We start from the raw sequence: 22,771 nt of genomic DNA, 5'->3' as shown, positions 1-22,771 counted from the left end.
TTAATTGGTGATTATATGCAATGCAAGCTATTGAAGTGTTTTATAATGTACATACATTTTGGAAAAAATTAAGCTCATTATAAAAATTAAGTTTATTATTTATTTTATTTTTAGAATAATGCAGTGACTCCTGGGTTGTTATCCTTACCTATATTCTATGCTGTAACAATTATTATCAATTTGTTCTCAATATTTCATAATGGACCAGAAAGTAAGTTATTATTTATTATTAATTAATTAATTATATTGTACAATAATTGTATGGATCAGCAAACTGCACAATTAATAAATCATTTTCCATTCACTGCGAGAAACACGCGTTATGCGTGAAATCGAACGTAAAAACAGGACAAACAAAGGTCATAGCATCGTAGTGGTGTCAAACGACAAACGCGAAAATATTTTGGGGGCATTTCCATGCTTAATAATGTGCTGTACACATTTGATGATAGACAATTTTGATTAAGTAAGGGTATTCGAAAGCAATATTCCTTTGTCGGCCGGTCAATGTGAGCTACGAAATAAAGAAATTCAAGAGTTCAAAATCAAATTGTTTGATTTTTGCAGCAGACGTTTGATGCGCGTCTTTCATGCATCTCGCGAGATCTCGCAGTTGAACGGAAAATCACCTATTGTCAAATGATATCTGAACAAAATGTTGTCAAAAACATCTGGACAAACTATACTTGTCTTTCTATTTTAAAAAATACACTTTTCTGTGAGTCTTCTTTTATCTGACCCAAAATAATAAAATAAAATAGAAAACATTTGAAACATAATTTTTATTCAATATAATGGATTATAGAAATTATATTACAGTCTGTCCACCTGTCACAAACAGACAGATATTTTACCTGCAACAAGTATTTTACATGAAATATTATTTTGTAAAAAATCAATCATTCAACCAATCAAATCAGTTGTCATATTATTGTTTCAACAGAAATTGTCTAATTAAACCGTATCTCTGAAATAAAATAAAACAATGTGGTCTACAAATTGAATTAAATTGTGTGAAAGTCATGAATAATAAATTAGTTAATTTGCATACAAGTAGATTCATTGGTAACATTTAATTTAAATTTTAAAATTTAAGCGATATTGCTGGCACAAGTACCTTCTAGAATTGACCTATGACCTCTACATACTTTACTACACTACGCTAATTTAACAGCAATTTACAAAATATTTATTCACATTTTCGAACTTTTAACAATCCTGAATGAAAATAGCAACTTTGCTATCACTTTTCACAACTTTTTAAGCAGTTTGTTGTCGATTTTTTGGTTGGCTGTTGTCATACTCAAGACATTTACCTAATGTTTTCGAAATTTAACTGCGGGGTTGTCATGACAATGACTTAGGTTAAATATACAAGCAACTCTGCCATTTTTATGCATTAGCTATATTTTCTGGCATATTAGTCAAAACAAACATTATTACAAACAGTAATGTGGTATTTTATATGAAGAAGATTAGTGAAAATGTGTATTTGTACATAACAATAATGCGTTTGCAGTACACCAACATGCATGGTATGTATTACATAGATTCACAAATTAATAAATAATATAGTTTAAAAACTAAATTAAAATAATTTTAATTTTTTTTCTAGTGTTAGGTTTTCACAAGATTCCTCTATGGGGCATATTTGTAATAAGTTTTGGTGCTGGAATCCTGACTGGTATATTTGTTCAAATATTTATCGTTCCTTGGATGAGAAGAAAAATATCAGGCGAGTATACTGTGAACCCTTTCAATGCCTGGGTCAACTTTTGTCATCGTTCATGGATTGAAAACCCTATAATTGTTTTTAGATTTTTTCTTGCATGGTTGTATATGAATTGATTTCATGTAAATATGGTACATACTTTGGAAATGATGGGACATTCATTCAATATGTCATTTTGTTTTCAGATTAGATTTTAAAAGACCAACTGGCACCTACTTTGTTTGAATGAACGATGTCCCGAGCCATATATCTTTGACATGCCTTAGATAGACAAAACATGTTCATATACATCACACATTATTTATTAAGACAATTCGATTCAAGATGGCCGACAAGTGGCCATTTTGATGTTGTGGTCATAAATTACAATGTTAAAAATTCATGGACAACTAAGTCCTTCTTGTTACATACAATGAACATACATGTATGTGCAACAGGACTATATTTTTATTTTCAGATCAGATTCAAAAATAGCCAAATACAAATTCTATTTTAAAGCCATGTCTCATTGATTAATTGCAATCAAACGTTACCACTACATTATGACATGAAATTTGTTTCAAAATGACTGACTCATTTCAGTTTTGTATACTCTGGCACATCATGACATGACATTCTCTAATACGAATTCTGAAATAAATGATGAATTAAATAAACAAATACAAATGAGATTTCCATAAAAGTGTTATCAAGAGCATTAATTGTCAGTAATTGCATGGCATTAGTAGAAACCCCATAATGTCATATTGAACCTTTGCTGACATGGAATTAACTGCAGATCATGTATATGTAGAACTGGGATTAACCTATTTGTTTTTGATGAAAGCAAACATTTCAATTCATTAAACTTATTAACATGTCTCTGCTCACAGTAAAAATAACAGACTTTGTCAAGTTTACTCAAAACCTCAGTCAGAAAATTTTGAAACTGCATGGTTGATGGAGAAATATGAAAAAAAAATTGATATTGTATTTAACTACCAGTATTTATTTATCTAGTATTATTATTATTGACAAAAATAAACAAATTATTTCAGTTAAATTCACCTGGTAAGTACCGGGGTATGTATAATCCATGCAGTAACATATGGTTGGATGAAAACTGTCATGTGACTAAGAATGTAGTGGGGGCATAATATACAAAATTCAATTTATTATATATTTTTCACAGATGAATGTGAGATGTCTGGTGAAGAGAATCACATATTAACTGAAAGTATTAAGTTAAAATGTAATAAATATGGCAACACTCAAGGTATGGCACAGTTTTCAGTTTGCATAATTTAGCAGCTTTGTGTTTTACTAAATCAGGATGTGGATAACTTAGCTGGTTTGTGTGCTTTTGCTGAATCAGGATGTGGATAACTTAGCTGCTTTGTGTGCTTTTGCTGAATCAAGGTGTGGATAACTTAGCTGGTTTGTGTGCTTTTGCTGAATCAGGGTGTGGATAACTTAGCTGGTTTGTGTGCTTTTGCTGAATCAGGATGTGGATAACTTAGCTGGTTTGTGTGCTTTTGCTGAATCAGGATGTGGATAACTTAGCTGGTTTGTGTGCTTTTGCTGAATCAGGATGTGGATAACTTAGCTGGTTTGTGTGCTTTTGCTGAATCAGGGTGTGGATAACTTAGCTGGTTTGTGTGCTTTTGCTGAATCAGGATGTGGATAACTTAGCTGGTTTGTGTGCTTTTGCTGAATCAGGATGTGGATAACTTAGCTGGTTTGTGTGCTTTTGCTGAATCAGGATGTGGATAACTTAGCTGGTTTGTGTGCTTTTGCTGAATCAGGATGTGGATAACTTAGCTGGTTTGTGTGCTTTTGCTGAATCAGGATGTGGATAACTTAGCTGGTTTGTGTGCTTTTGCTGAATCAGGATGTGGATAACTTAGCTGGTTTGTGTGCTTTTGCTGAATCAGGATGTGGATAACTTAGCTGGTTTGTGTGCTTTTGCTGAATCAGGATGTGGATAACTTAGCTGGTTTGTGTGCTTTTGCTGAATCAGGATGTGGATAACTTAGCTGGTTTGTGTGCTTTTGCTGAATCAGGATGTGGATAACTTAGCTGGTTTGTGTGCTTTTGCTGAATCAGGATGTGGATAACTTAGCTGGTTTGTGTGCTTTTGCTGAATCAGGATGTGGATAACTTAGCTGGTTTGTGTGCTTTTGCTGAATCAGGATGTGGATAACTTAGCTGGTTTGTGTGCTTTTGCTGAATCAGGATGTGGATAACTTAGCTGGTTTGTGTGCTTTTGCTGAATCAGGATGTGGATAACTTAGCTGGTTTGTGTGCTTTTGCTGAATCAGGATGTGGATAACTTAGCTGGTTTGTGTGCTTTTGCTGAATCAGGATGTGGATAACTTAGCTGGTTTGTGTGCTTTTGCTGAATCAGGATGTGGATAACTTAGCTGGTTTGTGTGCTTTTGCTGAATCAGGATGTGGATAACTTAGCTGGTTTGTGTGCTTTTGCTGAATCAGGATGTGGATACCTTAGCTGGTTTGTGTGCTTTTGCTGAATCAGGATGTGGATAACTTAGCTGGTTTGTGTGCTTTTGCTGAATCAGGATGTGGATAACTTAGCTGGTTTGTGTGCTTTTGCTGAATCAGGATGTGGATAACTTAGCTGGTTTGTGTGCTTTTGCTGAATCAGGATGTGGATAACTTAGCTGGTTTGTGTGCTTTTGCTGAATCAGGATGTGGATAACTTAGCTGGTTTGTGTGCTTTTGCTGAATCAGGATGTGGATAACTTAGCTGGTTTGTGTGCTTTTGCTGAATCAGGATGTGGATAACTTAGCTGGTTTGTGTGCTTTTGCTGAATCAGGATGTGGATAACTTAGCTGGTTTGTGTGCTTTTGCTGAATCAGGATGTGGATAACTTAGCTGGTTTGTGTGCTTTTGCTGAATCAGGGTGTGGATAACTTAGCTGGTTTGTGTGCTTTTGCTGAATCAGGGTGTGGATAACTTAGCTGGTTTGTGTGCTTTTGCTGAATCAGGATGTGGATAACTTAGCTGGTTTGTGTGCTTTTGCTGAATCAGGATGTGGATAACTTAGCTGGTTTGTGTGCTTTTGCTGAATCAGGATGTGGATAACTTAGCTGGTTTGTGTGCTTTTGCTGAATCAGGATGTGGATAACTTAGCTGGTTTGTGTGCTTTTGCTGAATCAGGATGTGTATAACTTAGCTGGTTTGTGTGCTTTTGCTGAATCAGGATGTGGATAACTTAGCTGGTTTGTGTGCTTTTGCTGAATCAGGATGTGGATAACTTAGCTGGTTTGTGTGCTTTTGCTGAATCAGGATGTGGATAACTTAGCTGGTTTGTGTGCTTTTGCTGAATCAGGATGTGGATAACTTAGCTGGTTTGTGTGCTTTTGCTGAATCAGGATGTGGATAACTTAGCTGGTTTGTGTGCTTTTGCTGAATCAGGATGTGGATAACTTAGCTGGTTTGTGTGCTTTTGCTGAATCAGGATGTGGATAACTTAGCTGGTTTGTGTGCTTTTGCTGAATCAGGATGTGGATAACTTAGCTGGTTTGTGTGCTTTTGCTGAATCAGGATGTGGATAACTTAGCTGGTTTGTGTGCTTTTGCTGAATCAGGATGTGGATAACTTAGCTGGTTTGTGTGCTTTTGCTGAATCAGGATGTGGATAACTTAGCTGGTTTGTGTGCTTTTGCTGAATCAGGATGTGGATAACTTAGCTGGTTTGTGTGCTTTTGCTGAATCAGGATGTGGATAACTTAGCTGGTTTGTGTGCTTTTGCTGAATCAGGATGTGGATAACTTAGCTGGTTTGTGTGCTTTTGCTGAATCAGGATGTGGATAACTTAGCTGGTTTGTGTGCTTTTGCTGAATCAGGATGTGGATAACTTAGCTGGTTTGTGTGCTTTTGCTGAATCAGGATGTGGATAACTTAGCTGGTTTGTGTGCTTTTGCTGAATCAGGATGTGGATAACTTAGCTGGTTTGTGTGCTTTTGCTGAATCAGGATGTGGATAACTTAGCTGGTTTGTGTGCTTTTGCTGAATCAGGATGTGGATAACTTAGCTGGTTTGTGTGCTTTTGCTGAATCAGGATGTGGATAACTTAGCTGGTTTGTGTGCTTTTGCTGAATCAGGATGTGGATAACTTAGCTGGTTTGTGTGCTTTTGCTGAATCAGGATGTGGATAACTTAGCTGGTTTGTGTGCTTTTGCTGAATCAGGATGTGGATAACTTAGCTGGTTTGTGTGCTTTTGCTGAATCAGGATGTGGATAACTTAGCTGGTTTGTGTGCTTTTGCTGAATCAGGATGTGGATAACTTAGCTGGTTTGTGTGCTTTTGCTGAATCAGGATGTGGATAACTTAGCTGGTTTGTGTGCTTTTGCTGAATCAGGATGTGGATAACTTAGCTGGTTTGTGTGCTTTTGCTGAATCAGGATGTGGATAACTTAGCTGGTTTGTGTGCTTTTGCTGAATCAGGATGTGGATAACTTAGCTGGTTTGTGTGCTTTTGCTGAATCAGGATGTGGATAACTTAGCTGGTTTGTGTGCTTTTGCTGAATCAGGGTGTGGATAACTTAGCTGGTTTGTGTGCTTTTGCTGAATCAGGGTGTGGATAACTTAGCTGGTTTGTGTGCTTTTGCTGAATCAGGATGTGGATAACTTAGCTGGTTTGTGTGCTTTTGCTGAATCAGGATGTGGATAACTTAGCTGGTTTGTGTGCTTTTGCTGAATCAGGATGTGGATAACTTAGCTGGTTTGTGTGCTTTTGCTGAATCAGGATGTGGATAACTTAGCTGGTTTGTGTGCTTTTGCTGAATCAGGATGTGTATAACTTAGCTGGTTTGTGTGCTTTTGCTGAATCAGGATGTGGATAACTTAGCTGGTTTGTGTGCTTTTGCTGAATCAGGATGTGGATAACTTAGCTGGTTTGTGTGCTTTTGCTGAATCAGGATGTGTATAACTTAGCTGGTTTGTGTGCTTTTGCTGAATCAGGATGTGGATAACTTAGCTGGTTTGTGTGCTTTTGCTGAATCAGGATGTGGATAACTTAGCTGGTTTGTGTGCTTTTGCTGAATCAGGATGTGGATAACTTAGCTGGTTTGTGTGCTTTTGCTGAATCAGGATGTGGATAACTTAGCTGGTTTGTGTGCTTTTGCTGAATCAGGATGTGGATAACTTAGCTGGTTTGTGTGCTTTTGCTGAATCAGGATGTGGATAACTTAGCTGGTTTGTGTGCTTTTGCTGAATCAGGATGTGGATAACTTAGCTGGTTTGTGTGCTTTTGCTGAATCAGGATGTGGATAACTTAGCTGGTTTGTGTGCTTTTGCTGAATCAGGATGTGGATAACTTAGCTGGTTTGTGTGCTTTTGCTGAATCAGGATGTGGATAACTTAGCTGGTTTGTGTGCTTTTGCTGAATCAGGATGTGGATAACTTAGCTGGTTTGTGTGCTTTTGCTGAATCAGGATGTGGATAACTTAGCTGGTTTGTGTGCTTTTGCTGAATCAGGATGTGGATAACTTAGCTGGTTTGTGTGCTTTTGCTGAATCAGGATGTGGATAACTTAGCTGGTTTGTGTGCTTTTGCTGAATCAGGATGTGGATAACTTAGCTGGTTTGTGTGCTTTTGCTGAATCAGGATGTGGATAACTTAGCTGGTTTGTGTGCTTTTGCTGAATCAGGATGTTGATAACTTAGCTGGTTTGTGTGCTTTTGCTGAATCAGGATGTGGATAACTTAGCTGGTTTGTGTGCTTTTGCTGAATCAGGATGTGGATAACTTAGCTGGTTTGTGTGCTTTTGCTGAATCAGGATGTGGATAACTTAGCTGGTTTGTGTGCTTTTGCTGAATCAGGATGTGGATAACTTAGCTGGTTTGTGTGCTTTTGCTGAATCAGGATGTGGATAACTTAGCTGGTTTGTGTGCTTTTGCTGAATCAGGGTGTGGATAACTTAGCTGGTTTGTGTGCTTTTGCTGAATCAGGGTGTGGATAACTTAGCTGGTTTGTGTGCTTTTGCTGAATCAGGATGTGGATAACTTAGCTGGTTTGTGTGCTTTTGCTGAATCAGGATGTGGATAACTTAGCTGGTTTGTGTGCTTTTGCTGAATCAGGGTGTGGATAACTTAGCTGGTTTGTGTGCTTTTGCTGAATCAGGATGTGGATAACTTAGCTGGTTTGTGTGCTTTTGCTGAATCAGGATGTGGATAACTTAGCTGGTTTGTGTGCTTTTGCTGAATCAGGATGTGGATAACTTAGCTGGTTTGTGTGCTTTTGCTGAATCAGGGTGTGGATAACTTAGCTGGTTTGTGTGCTTTTGCTGAATCAGGATGTAGATAACTTAGCTGCTTCGTGTGCTTTTGCTGAATCAGGATGTGGATAATTTAATGGATTTGTGTTTTTTTTTCTTGAATCAGGATGTAGACAATATAACAGCTTTGTGTGTTATTTTTGCTAATATAGGATCTAGCTAATTTAGCAGCTTTGTTGTGTTTTTGCTAATTCAGGATATACATAATTTAGCACCTTTTTTGTGTTTTTGCTAATTCAGGATATACATAATTTAGCAGCTTTTTTGTGTTTTTGCTAATTCAGGATATACATAATTTAGCAGCTTTTTTGTGTTTTTGCTAATTCAGGATATACATAATTTAGCAGCTTTTTTGTGTTTTTGCTAATTCAGGATATACATAATTTAGCAGCTTTTTTGTGTTTTTCCTAATTAAAGATCTAGCTAATTTAGTTCGATTGTGTGTTTTTGCGAATTCACAATCTAGCTAATTTATCAGCATTGTGTTGTTTTTGTAGCTTTATGTAATTTTGCTAATTATTTTCAAATTATTTCCCATTGTATTCAGATAATAATTACAAATCTATACCATATGAAAATTTGAAAACAGAGGAGAGTGTTGTAGAAAAAGAAAGATCCAATGTTAATAATTCAGGTTAGTATAATTTTACAAAATGCATATTTGAATTTTGAACAAAATACTTAAATTATTAAGATATAATCTAAATGTCAACTCTTATTAATATTAATAAGCATTATTTCATACACAAATTTGAATATAAAAAACAAAAGGTGATTACAAAAAATAAATTTCTTGGTAAATAAATTAAGATAATAATGACAACACAGATACTATACTTATACAGTAATCTGGTGGATGTATAAATCAAGAAAGGCATGTGATGTAATATAAATCTCTGTGGTACTTCACATGTTTTAGACATGTAATGATCGGATAGTGTTGGCACCAAATTAATGTCTTCTAGAATTTAAAGGTGGTCATTGTACCATGCATGCATCAGAAGTGGGTACAATATGAATGAGATTGTTGATAACATTAATTATTACATGCATGCACATCTACAGGTAATTCTGTGTGTTTTGCAGATCAGATTGTGAGTGTACCCAAAAAAAGGTTTTAAGGTATTAAGGTTTATGTGTGTTAATCCGCTGTGTGTACCCTTAATCACACTGTGTCAATTTCACTGAAATCAAAACTCATTTGCAGACTGAATTGTTAGTAGAGTGCCAGGGTTGTGGGAAAATCTATATGTTTGTTGACACAAATCTGGCATATGTGCAATGTGACACCCATCAGTCTGTACATTACTTGTAAGTAGTTGTATGTGCACACCTCATATTCCATTAGGCTGCAACATATATATTTGTATTGATTTACTGTAAAACATGTTGGAAAAAGCGACATACTATTTTAGCGAATTGTGGTAAAATGACGTAATAGCGAAATGTTGATTTAGCGAATCTCTCTTGTCTTTGTTGAGTTCCTGTTTTCATAATATATGTACTTAAGGAAGTGTATTCTTACTTATTACACTTTCTGTGTTGTTTACAAAGTGTATGTGTGGAGAAAAAGCCATTGTATGTCCGCCATTTTGAATTTATAATGAAGTCATTAGCGACATCTTTTTCGCTAAAAAGACATGATTTACAGTATGCTATCAATAATTTCAAAACATCTATGAATACATCTAGTGTAAAATTTGTTTGATAAATTTTATTTAACACTATATATAGCTCTTCTTTCAAATAGAAATATATTTCTAATAGTTCATGCTGACAGTCTGAAAGCTCAGTAATTATTTAAGATGAATTTGTTACATGTAAGAGACAAATTCTGACAGTGCAATGAAAATGGTAAAAATCATTCTAATGTTTACTGCAATATTTTGCTCTGATCTGTAATCTGAAAGTCTGGTAAACCCAAAGTCCAAATTCAAACCACTTAGGTGCTTCAGGTGGCTGTACTTCATTTGGCTCCATGAAGTAAAATAGAGGGCGCTCTAACAATCACACATACTGTAGAATACTTTATTTTTGCTTGGAATTTATTTTCGCTGAAGGGGTGATTCCGTAAAAATATAATCCAGCGAATGTACATTTTTTCCTATATTTCACATTAAACTCATCAAAAATCAGTGAAAATAAATTCCAAGCAAAACGCCCAAAAAGCCTTTTCAGCGAAAATTAATTCCAGCGAAAATAAAGTATTCCACAGTATACATGTAAAATGTATGAGTTTTAGAAATTTTGAACCAAGCTGTTATCAATGTATGGAATTAATGTATTGAATATCCAATGCAGTTTGACAATTGGATTGTGTCATCATTTGTGTTTTAATTTAAATGTAAAAATAAGAAGTGTTTACACATAACATATGTTGTTCTTACAGTTAAAGAAACAGCACTAGAAGTTGTAAAAGAAATCACAACAGATAAAAATGATGAGAACAGTCAGCTTGATACAGGTAACGTAGTTTCAAATAATAATTGTATTTATCTCAATTATCAATATATTATAACATATTATAAAAACACATCTGAGTTTGCAAGAAGATTGAACATTTGACACCATAGCTGCACTTTCACAAAATACACCCATTAATATATCTCAACATGTTGGTGGTTAACATAATATGTCTTGAAGCAATTTTATATCAATTTGATAATTTCCGATACTTTCAGATGTCTATTCTTAAATGCGTGTGTGATATAAATTTGTGAATTAAGCTACAATAACAGATTAATTAAACTCTTGTAGTAATTTTTATTTGTTGCCCACCAAAGTTTTGAAAGAAATGAAAATGACTACACTCATTAAATAAACCCAATATTATAAATTATGTGCTTGGTGAAATAGTGCTGTGTTGTGCAGTGAAGTAGAATGTACAGACTCCCAAGAGATATAAAGTCAAATCAAAGATTCATTAAATATAAAGTCAAATCAGAGATCCATAAGATATAAAGTCAAATCAGAGATCCATGAGATATAAATTCAAATCAGAGATCCATGAGGTCCCATTTATTGCAACAATTCAGGGTACATTGAAGTCAAAACAAGAACTACTTCTTCCAAACATCTGGTAACTTGCATAATGTTGCCAAAATACAATACAGAACTGTAATTGGTTCAAGTCAAAGTGGAAGATTCCACTATCATAGCAACCAGTAATTATGGAAAGTGGAGGCTGTTGATTCAAGTATTTATATCTTTCAAATTGTAATGATTCTGTACAGGGCACACAAGTGAAGTGATTAAAATTGACAATGGCAGCAGTAAAAACATTGAAAACAAAGATACAGTACAAAGTCCTATTGAAAAAGACCGAGGTGAAAAAGCTGACAGATGTGAAGTAGCTATTTTATTCCGGTTTCTACAAATAATGACAGCTTGTTTTGGTGGTTTTGCCCATGGTGGCAACGATGTCAGGTATGTATTGTATTGGTAACTGCTTTTCATATTCATAAACATTTCAGTCAAAAAATGAAAATACCATCTGAATTTATCCCATGACCTATTTTTTTATATTACCGTATTTGACTGTGTTAGTGCCTATGCCCGGTCAAGCACCCACGCTCCACTTTTGTCAAAATGACATTATTTTAAAACTTGGTCTTTGATAACTTCTTTATGAATACTGGTTATCGTTTTTATACATCATGGATATCGACCGTCGAGTTGTGAATGTGTAGACCACAGTACCATGCGTAAACTACGCTTCGACAATGACCTGTTAATAAAAGTAAAATGCGGTAAATATTTCATGCCATATTCAATTTACCTATCAGAAATTGCTAGTTACCGTTTTTTTGGAAAAATCCATGTTGTTTATTCGCTGAAATCAATTCCAACAGATCGTACTTCAACATTGATAATTCACTTCCGCATTGCGTTACCAGAAAGTTTTCAGGAATTTATGAAGAATTGTGTCGATACAACACAGCATTCTGATTGGACAGACTTGACCCATTAGGTCAAAGGACATTGTTGCAGGTCAAATCATCCAAATACATTATGGCCAAAAGTGCTTTTCATCGAGAGTTTGCGTATGATCCAACACATTCATCAGTGGAGATAATGATGAAGATTTTTACTTTGACTGTGTTCCAACAGACTTTAATACTTTTAATCTTGTAAATTCGGGTGGTACCTAATTGATATTGTAATAAAATGTGCATATTTTTGGTGACCATTTCTGTTTCTTCATTGTAAAGTCAATGACAACACAACGTATTTCGTAATTTTATTTTCCCTCAAAGACGTGATATCCCCCTATTCTGTCACATGGTGAATTAAAATTGTCATTTGCACTCTTTTCCAAGGGGTGCTTGGGTAAGCGCCCACCCCTAAAAAAAATCATGATTTTCTGAGTTGGGGCCCCTGGGCGCTAAGACGGTAGTAATTATCACAACTAATGTTTATTGATATTAACTGAAAGAAATTGACTGTATTTTTAAGGGTGCAATAAATTTGCATTCAAAACACAGTTAATACAGTCTGGTATTAAGACTGGCTTTAATTTGCTCTATGGAAAGTGTCATATGTTTTGTCTTCATAATGGAATACATTTATCACTCTCACTAATGGTTCTGAAATTATTAATATGAACATGTTAAATAAATGCAGTCTATGTGCCTGTATGCTGGTCAATTCATAACAAAGTGTTTTTCATCTTCAACTTTGTTTTGTGTACTATGATGGACACAGTGAAAATTAATTGTGACCAACTGTGCTAATTAAGTCTCACTGTAATATGTTACATTTTCATAGCAATGCCATTGGTCCATTAGTAGCATTATGGGTCATCTATACTGAGGGGAGTGTCTCACAAGCTACTGCCACGCCTCTCTGGATGTTATTATATGGTGGTGTTGGCATATCTATTGGTCTATGGGTATGGGGTTGGAGAGTCATACAAACAGTCGGAGAAGACTTGGCTATTGTGACACCCTCTAGGTACGTCTGAATGCATGGCACAGGTATGTTAGGGTATAGGTATGTTAGGGTCTGTGGCACAGGTATGTTATAGTATGTGGTACAGGTATGTTAGGGTCTGTGGCACAGGTATGTTAGGGTCTGTGGTACAGGTATGTTAGGGTCTGTGGCACAGGTATGTTAGGGTATGTGGTACAGGTATGTTAGAGTATGTGGCACAGGTATGTTAGGGTATGTGGTACAGATATGTTTAGGTGAGTGGTATAGGTATGTTAGGGTATGTGGCACAGGTATGTTTAGCTCTGTGGTACAGGTATGTTAGGGTATGTGGTATATGTATGTTTAGGTATGTGGTACAGGTATGTTAGGGGATGTGATACAGGTATGTTTAGGTCTGTGGTACAGGTATGTTAGATATGTGATACAGGTATGTTAGGGTATGTGATACAGGTATGTTAGGGTATGTGGTACAGGTATGTTAAGGTATGTGATACAGATATGTTAGGGTATGTGGCACAGGTATGTTAGGGTATGTGGTACAGGTATGTTAGAGTATGTAATACAGGTATGTTAGGGTATGTGATACTGGTATGTTAGGGTATGTGGCACAGGTATGTAATGGTATGTGGCACAGGTGTGTTAGGGTATGTGGTACAGGTATGTTAGGGTATGTTGTACAGGTATGTTAGGGTACATGCTACAGGTATTTTAGGGTATGTGATACAGGTATGTTAGGGTACGTGGCACATTTATGTCAGGGTATGTGGTACATGTATGTTAGAGTATGTGATACAGGTATGTTAGGGTATGTGGTACAGGTATGTTAGGGTATGTGGTACAGGTATGTTAGGGTATGTGGTACAGGTATGTTAGGGTATGTGGTACAGGTATGTTAGGGTATGTGATACAGGTATGTTAGGGTATGTGGTACAGTTATGTAATTGTATGTGATACATGTATGTTAGAGTATGTGGTACAGGTATGTTAGGGTGTGTGGTACAGAATGTTAGGGTATGTTGTACAGGTATGCTAGGGTACATGCTGCAAGTATGTTAGGGTATGTGATATAGGTATGTTAGGGTATGTGGCACAGGTATGTAATGGTATGTGGCACAGGTGTGTTAGGGTATGTTGTACATGTATGTTAGGGTATGTGGTACAGAGTGTTAGGGTCTGTGGTACAGGTATGTTAGGGTCTGTGGCACAGGTATGTTAGGGTATGTGGTACAGGTATGTTAGAGTATGTGGCACAGGTATGTTAGGGTATGTGGTACAGATATGTTTAGGTGAGTGGTATAGGTATGTTAGGGTATGTGGCACAGGTATGTTTAGCTCTGTGGTACAGGTATGTTAGGGTATGTGGTATATGTATGTTTAGGTATGTGGTACAGGTATGTTAGGGGATGTGATACAGGTATGTTTAGGTCTGTGGTACAGGTATGTTAGATATGTGATACAGGTATGTTAGGGTATGTGATACAGGTATGTTAGGGTATGTGGTACAGGTATGTTAAGGTATGTGATACAGATATGTTAGGGTATGTGGCACAGGTATGTTAGGGTATGTGGTACAGGTATGTTAGAGTATGTAATACAGGTATGTTAGGGTATGTGATACTGGTATGTTAGGGTATGTGGCACAGGTATGTAATGGTATGTGGCACAGGTGTGTTAGGGTATGTGGTACAGGTATGTTAGGGTATGTTGTACAGGTATGTTAGGGTACATGCTACAGGTATTTTAGGGTATGTGATACAGGTATGTTAGGGTACGTGGCACATTTATGTCAGGGTATGTGGTACATGTATGTTAGAGTATGTGATACAGGTATGTTAGGGTATGTGGTACAGGTATGTTAGGGTATGTGGTACAGGTATGTTAGGGTATGTGGTACAGGTATGTTAGGGTATGTGGTACAGGTATGTTAGGGTATGTGATACAGGTATGTTAGGGTATGTGGTACAGTTATGTAATTGTATGTGATACATGTATGTTAGAGTATGTGGTACAGGTATGTTAGGGTGTGTGGTACAGAATGTTAGGGTATGTTGTACAGGTATGCTAGGGTACATGCTGCAAGTATGTTAGGGTATGTGATATAGGTATGTTAGGGTATGTGGCACAGGTATGTAATGGTATGTGGCACAGGTGTGTTAGGGTATGTTGTACATGTATGTTAGGGTATGTGGTACAGAGTGTTAGGGTATGTTGTACAGGTATGTTAGGGTACATGCTACAGGTATGTTAGGGTATATGATACAGGTATGTTAGGGTATGTGGCACAGGTATGTACTGGTATGTGGCACATGTGTGTTAGGGTATGTGGCACAGGTATGTAATGGTATGTGGCACAGGTGTGTTAGGGTATGTTGTACAGGTATGTTAGGGTATGTGGTACAGGTATGTTAGGGTATGTTGTACAGGTATGTTAGGGTATGTGGTACAGGTATGTTAGGGTCTGTGGTACAGGTATGTTAGGGTTTGTGGTACAGGTATGTTAGGGTATGTGATACAGGTATGTTAGGGTGTGTGGCACAGGTATGTTAGAATATGTGGTACAGGTATGTAATGGTATGTGGTACAGGTATGTTAGGGTATGCGGTACATGTATGTTAGGGTATGTGGTACAGGTATGTTAGGGTATGTGGTACAGGTATGTTAGGGTATGTAGTACAGGTATGTAGGGTATGTGCTACAGGTATGTTAGGGTATGTGGTACAGGTATGTTAGGGTATGTGGTACAGGTATGTTAGGGTTTGTGGTACAGGTATGTAATGGTATGTGGCACAGGTGTGTTAGGGTTTGTGGTACAGGTATGTTAGGGTATGTGGTACAGGTATGTTAGGGTATGTGACACAGGTGTGTTAGAATATGTGGTACATGTATGTTAGGGTATGTGGTACAGAATGTTAGGGTATGTGATACAGGTATGTTAGGGTATGTGGCACAGGTATGTAATGGTATGTGGCACAGGTGTGTTAGGGTATGTGGTACAGGTATGTTAGGGTATGTGGTACAGGTATGTTAGGGTATGTGATACAGGTGTGTTAGAATATGTGGTACATGTATGTTAGGGTATGTGGTACAGAATGTTAGGGTATGTGATACAGGTATGTTAGGGTATGTGGTACAGGTATGTTAGGGTATGTGATACAGGTGTGTTAGGGTATGTGGTACAGGTATGTTAGGGTTTGTGGTACAGGTATGTAATGGTATGTGGCACAGGTGTGTTAGGGTATGTGGTACAGGTATGTTAGGATATGTGGTACAGGTATGTTAGGGTATGTGATACAGGTGTGTTAGAATATGTGGTACATGTATGTTAGGGTATGTGGTACAGAATGTTAGGGTCTGAGGTACAGGTATGTTAGGGTATGTGGCACAGGTGTGTTAGGGTATGTGGTACAGGTATGTTAGAATATGTGGTACAGGTATGTTAGGGTTTGTGGTACAGGTATGTTAGGGTATGTGATACAGGTGTGTTAGGGTATGTGGTACAGGTATGTAATGGTATGTGGCACAGGTGTGTTAGGGTATGTGGTACAGGTATGTTAGGGTATGTGGTACAGGTATGTTAGGGTATGTGATACAGGTGTGTTAGAATATGTGGTACAGGTATGTTAGGGTTTGTGGTACAGGTATGTTAGGGTATGTGATACAGGTGTGTTAGGGTATGTGGTACAGGTATGTTAGGGTATGTAGTACAGGTATGTAGAGTACGTGCTACAGGTATGTTAGAGTATGTGGTACAGGTATGTTAGGGTATGTGATACAGGTGTGTTAGAATATGTGGTACAGGTATGTTAGGGTTTGTGGTACAGGTATGTTAGGGTATGTGGTACAGGTATGTTAGGGTATGTAGTACAGGTATGTAGGGTATGTGCTACAGGTATGTTAGGGTATACGGTACAGGTATGTTAGGGTATGTGATACAGGTGTGTTAGAATATGTGGTACAGGTATGTTTGGGTTTGTGGTACAGGTATGTTAGGGTATGTGGTACAGGTATGTTAGGGTATGTAGTACAGGTATGTTAGGGTATGTGATACAGGTATGTTAGGGTATGTGGCACAGGTATGTAATGGTCTGTGGCACAGGTGTGTTAGGGTATGTGGTACATGTATGTTAGGGTATGTGGTACAGAATGTTAGGGTATGTTGTACAGGTATGTTAGGGTACATGCTACAGGTATGTTAGGGTACATGCTACAGGTATGCTAGGGTATGTGGCACAGGTATGTAATGGTATGTGGCACATGTGTGTTAGGGTCTGTTGTACAGGTATGTTAGGGTATGTGGCACAGGTGTGTTAGGGTATGTGGTACAGGTATGTTAGAATATGTGGTACAGGTATGTTAGGGTATGTGGCACAGGTATGTTAGGGTATGTGGTACCGGTATGTTAGGGTATGTGGTACAGGTATGTTAGGGTATGTAGTACAGGTATGTAGGGTATGTGCTACAGGTATGTTAGGGTATGTGATAGAGGTATGTTAGGGTATGTTGTACAGGTATGTTATGGTATGTTGTACAAGTTTGAAATTACAAATGCATTATATGAATATCTTATTGATTTAGCTGTTTGTATTAACTCCCAGTCGTGCGAAGCACAGAAGAAAGGAAATAAGTTTTATGTGTCGGTGTAAAAGGAAAATCACAAAAAACTTCTGAGCAAATTGTGATCAAATACATAAATACCTTTAGGTAATATGCAGACATGATTAGATTTGGACCATTGCTGTGCAAATTAATAACTAATTTGCATATTAATTATCTCATTTCAGCCTTTTTAGGCAGAATCTGAAAAATAGTTGATTTTGATCAAATTTAGTACATTGGGATAATGTGCAGACATGATTAGTTTAAGTGTCATATCCATTCATATTAAGTAGCCTATTTGCATATTAATTATCTCATTTCAGTTTGTGTAAGCAAAAATTGAACTTTGATAACATTTGTAACATATTGGTGCTGAACATCTGCTGGTTTAACTTCTAATGCCATTGCTCTTGGAAATATATTTCATTTCTTAGATTGCATATATAATATTTACATGAGAGTTTTGCAGATTTTAACTTGTTCTGATTATATTAATTCATTTTTTTGTTTTATTCTGTTTATGAATTATTTTTTGGTTATTTTCAGTGGCTTTACAATTGAACTTGGATCTGCTTCAACAGTGTTATTTGCGTCCAATTTAGGAATACCTATAAGTACAACGCATTGTAAAATTGGCTCTGTCGTCTCAGTTGGATGGGTGCGTGAAAGGAGAAGCATTGATTGGAGATTATTCATGAATATAGTCATAGCTTGGGTGGTAACACTACCAGCTGCAGGGGGCGCCAGTGCCGTACTTATGGCATTATTGCTTTACACTGTATAGTGTTGCATGATGTTTGCTTGGATTTGACACCTTAGTGCTTCAATCAGTAATCAACTGTGTATAGACCTAATTTCTTGATTATACTCTGCGTATACGCAAGAGAGCAACATTTAGCTGTTTTTTGTGCATACTGTTGCCGAGTACATGTCTATCATGTATCTATTGTGTACAGGGACCTTTCTTTAGGGGATGTCTGCATTGTTTGAAGACTTCAGAGAACACTGTTGACTAAATGGATGAAAACTTTGTGCTTCCATATTTCTTATATTTCAGTAAAACCCTATCAATATTAAAATTAATCTTTTAATTTTTGGCACGAGAGACTGATATTCAGGATTAACTGTTTTGTCTTCAGGGTTTTTCCTTGTCACATTGGATGCAAATTTATGTTATACAATCTAAACATGGCTTGATATTATTCTGTAATCAAATACTTACTATTATAAATCTTCAGATAAATATAATTTTAGTAATCTACTTATTAATAATTATTGACTGACTAGTAACATAATTTATCTGCTAAATTTGAACATTTGACACCATGGCCTTCTAGATAATTAGAGAATAGCTTATTTATTATTTGCTGATGTTATTGCTTCATGTGGATCTTTGTGATATTATACAGTTGTATAGAGTAATGGAGTATAAAGAACATTAGGTCACAGCAACACAGGAGTATCCAGAATAAGGTTATTTAATACATTTATTTATAGCAAATGTTCTGTATGTAATTTTTTAAGAAATAGAGAACAAAAAACATTGATTATTAAACTGTGAACTATATTTAGAGGAGAAGAGACACTCATCAAAATGTCAAAATGTTTGAGATTCTAATTAATGCATTACAAATAAGATTTCAACAATTAGCTTTAGGCATCAGAAATCCCGACAAATAAAACCATCCCAGTGTTTGTTATGTGTAATATATTTCCTCCAATGCATTTCAGTAGCACTGCATGTATGTATAATTTATTTACTTTTGTTTATATTTCAAATGTTTGAAAAAGCAAATGTAACTGCAGCAATGTTTTAGTCCCCGTTCGGACGAAGTCTGAAAACGATGACTATAAATTTGGGTTTGTTCCGTCCATCCGTACGTATGCCCGGAGCTATATCTCAGATACCCATTGACGAATTTCATTCAAACTTCACATGAAGACAATACATAATGTCTTACATATGCACGTCAAGTTACCTCATGATCGGAGAAAAAATGGCCGACTGGCAGCCATTTTGGATGTAAAATTTGCTATTTCTGATACCTAAACGTTTCTGCAGCAGTTTCTCGGAGAAGACTGGGCCGATTTGGATCAAAGTTGGTATGCTGATCATACATATTGGGTTGTAGGGCCATTTTGTTTTTCATGGTACCCATGTTACTTTCTCTAGAATGCAATGAACGTTTCTCTATAAATTTTGTACAAAGATAGTATACCAAGGGATAAATTTGTACCAACATTGTTTTTGTGATTCGATTCAATATGGCAACAGACACCCACATTTCCTGTAAAAGCGTTAAATCATCATTTTTTACATGTCCAGAGCTGTTTCTCAGAGATAACTAGGCCAATTTAGATAAAAGTTGATATGTTAATCATACATATTGGGTTATCGGTGCTCGTCATATTTTTTTCGTGATTCGAACAAATATGGCTGACTGGCGGCCATTTTGTTTTTCATGGTACCATGCTACTTTCTCTTGAATGCAATGAACGTTTCTCTAAATTTTGTACAAAGATAGTATACCAAGGGATACATTCACACCAACATTATTTTTGTGATTTAATTCAATATGGCTGGCTGACGTCCAATTTTTATGTAAAAGCACTATAAATTGTCATTTTTACATGTCCGGAGCTGTTTCTCAGAGATGACTAGGCCAATTTGGATCAAAGTTGGTATGATGATCATACATATTGGGTTATAGTTGCATGTCATATTTTTTCTGTGATTCAAACTGATATGGCTGACTGGTGGCCATTTTTTTTTCATGCCTACTTTCCCATGAATGCAATGAACATTTCTGTTTAAATTTTGTACAAAGACAGTATACCAATAGATACATCAACATGAACATTATTTTTGTAATTTGATTCAATATGACTGCCCAATGTCTAATTCTCATGTAAAAGCACTAAATCATAATGTTTTACAAATCCATCTCCTATTAATCATCAGCATCAAATTGATATGTCAGATCACAAAATTTTGGACGGGGACTGTGTCATTAACAATGACAATTCTAGTAATGTATGCTTTATTGTTCTTTAAAATGTTGTTCCAGAATTTATCGAAAGTCTGTCACCGTAATGCCATAAGTTAAAGCTTGCTATAATTTTGGGGTATTGCTCTGGTTATTTTTATCCTACCATATTAGGAAACTTGAATTTCAAATATGGAACGATTATACTCATAAGCATACTTTAATAATAAAAAACAAACATGGCTGCCCCCAGGGTTTGACTGGAACCACACAAAGAAGTTTGCTAAATCTGTTCTAAATGTTTTGGATTTCGGCATTCCCATGATGTATTCCTGGGGGAAAAAGTTGTATAATAATAAGGTTATTACCAGAATACTACAAAGTATGCATTCAGACAGTATGTGGGTGCATCATTCTCCACTGCGTGTCGAACGATACTCCTGCTTTACTGTCTTCATGCATATTTTGCATTATTATACATCTGTCACCGTAATGCAATAAGTTACAGCATGCCATAATTTTGTGGTATTGCACTGGGTATTTGCATTCTACCATATTAGGAAATGTAAATGCCAAATATGGAACGATTACGTGCGTGAGCGTCAACTAATAATAAAAAACAAACATGGCTGCCCCCTGGGTTTGACTAAACCCCACACAAAGAAGTTCGCTAAATTTGTTCTAAATGTTTTGGATTTCGGCATTCCCATGATGTAAGGTTAATATTAGGATACTGCAAAGTATGCATTCAGACAGTACGTGGACACATTGACCTCAACTGCGTGTCGGTCGATACTCCTGCTGTACTGTCTTCGTGCATCCTTTGCACTATCCTTGTAATAACCTCATAATAATTACAATAGTTATTACTATACTACTATCCCCCCCTATGTCATATAGGAGCATCTTAGAAGTCCAGGACGATGTTGTAATAGTGAAAAATTATCTACTATTCATTGAATAATATGACAACTATTTCAGAGTCTCAATCGAATGCACATTCATTGTTATACAATCCAAACATGTTTTAGAGTTTTGGATATAGAATTTTAGTAATCTACTTATATTTATTATAATTTATAATAAGTTATTAGTTTAAATAGTGTTATAATATATTTGCAATTTGAATGCACCTGTTCATTTGGATACACCATATGAAGAAATTTAAATTCATAAAGAGAATTTCCATATATTTACTCTTTATTTCTAGTTTATTAGAGAACAAATTATTTGTACATTTGAGTCACAAGGTTGTCTAATTGCATATCCTTAGAACCTTTCAGTGCCAATGTCAAGATTTGTCATCAGAAAAAACGCATAATTTTAATATTTTTTTCCAAAATGTTGGTCAAGACGGCCTGACCTGTAGCCAGTAAGAAATTATGTTCACTTTGTATAAAATTATCAATAAAATAACAAAAACAATACCTAAAAATAGGACAAATGTTGCATCAAAATATTTAGCAAAATAAGGGTTAACAAACAAACCTTCCAGACAATCAGAGAACAGTTTTTTGTATCACAACTGAATTGATGTTTCAACTATTTACGCATCCATCATAGAACAGAAATAGGTAACAATTGCTGTATGTGACATGGTTGCTTTGTTATGTGCATGAATTAATTCATAGATCAACATTTGACTTTGTATATATCAGAAACATGTAAAACAGTGCTTGCAATTCACAAGAAATTTCTTGGTTAACTAGTATTTATTTTGTTTATACCATGCATATATTAAACTTTTTCATTAAAAACTAACAATATTGTCTGTTTTGTGACAGTTTGCTACAATAATAGATATTGTAACATATGACACTGTGGACCCACTGAGAGCTGCGTTTTTTGTACATGACACTGTGCACTCACCAAGATCTGAGCTTGGTGGACCCACTGAAAACTGCACGAATTGAGTGTGGATGACAATGGCTGGGGGGGGGGGGGGGTGTTACATCGAATTTGCCTAATGGGAACATGCCCCTGAAATGGGTCTCGTTTTTAGCTCTGATTGCTTTGATATTACATATATGGTACTACATGTGGACCTCTTCTGTTAATTTCGTGGTGATAACTTCAATTTTCTAATTTTGATGATTATTTTTGGTGAAGAGTGATATTTTTGATTTCTTGTTAAAAACAGCAAGTTCGGTTGCTTTGATACTATACATATTGTTCATTTTCTAATATCTTCAGTTCTTAATTGAAATGTGCATTGCTAACAGCGGAGCTATCTCAGCCGACAG

General features: G+C 36.2%; 1 protein-coding gene across 1 annotated transcript in view; it reads left to right on the top strand.

The window, feature by feature from the left end:
- The window catches only part of LOC144358051 (sodium-dependent phosphate transporter 2-like), a 34,086-nt gene extending 11,794 nt beyond the window's left edge, over positions 1-22,292 (top strand). Inside the window, exons 4-11 of the mRNA XM_085508097.1 lie at positions 115-211; positions 1,616-1,735; positions 2,904-2,987; positions 8,561-8,647; positions 10,403-10,477; positions 11,247-11,439; positions 12,781-12,966; positions 18,088-22,292. Of these exons, the coding sequence (XP_085364223.1) occupies positions 115-211; positions 1,616-1,735; positions 2,904-2,987; positions 8,561-8,647; positions 10,403-10,477; positions 11,247-11,439; positions 12,781-12,966; positions 18,088-18,325 (1,080 nt within the window). The 3' untranslated portion in view covers positions 18,326-22,292. The remainder of the gene's footprint in view (positions 1-114; positions 212-1,615; positions 1,736-2,903; positions 2,988-8,560; positions 8,648-10,402; positions 10,478-11,246; positions 11,440-12,780; positions 12,967-18,087) is intronic.
- The last annotated feature ends 479 nt before the right edge of the window (positions 22,293-22,771 follow it).

The sequence above is a fragment of the Saccoglossus kowalevskii genome, chromosome 14 (assembly GCF_978046115.1).
Source record: "Saccoglossus kowalevskii chromosome 14, keSacKowa6.1, whole genome shotgun sequence".
In the NCBI taxonomy this organism is placed as follows: domain Eukaryota; kingdom Metazoa; phylum Hemichordata; class Enteropneusta; family Harrimaniidae; genus Saccoglossus; species Saccoglossus kowalevskii.
Note: the sequence above shows the minus strand (reverse complement) of the source record. Positions and strands in the feature narration are given on the sequence as shown.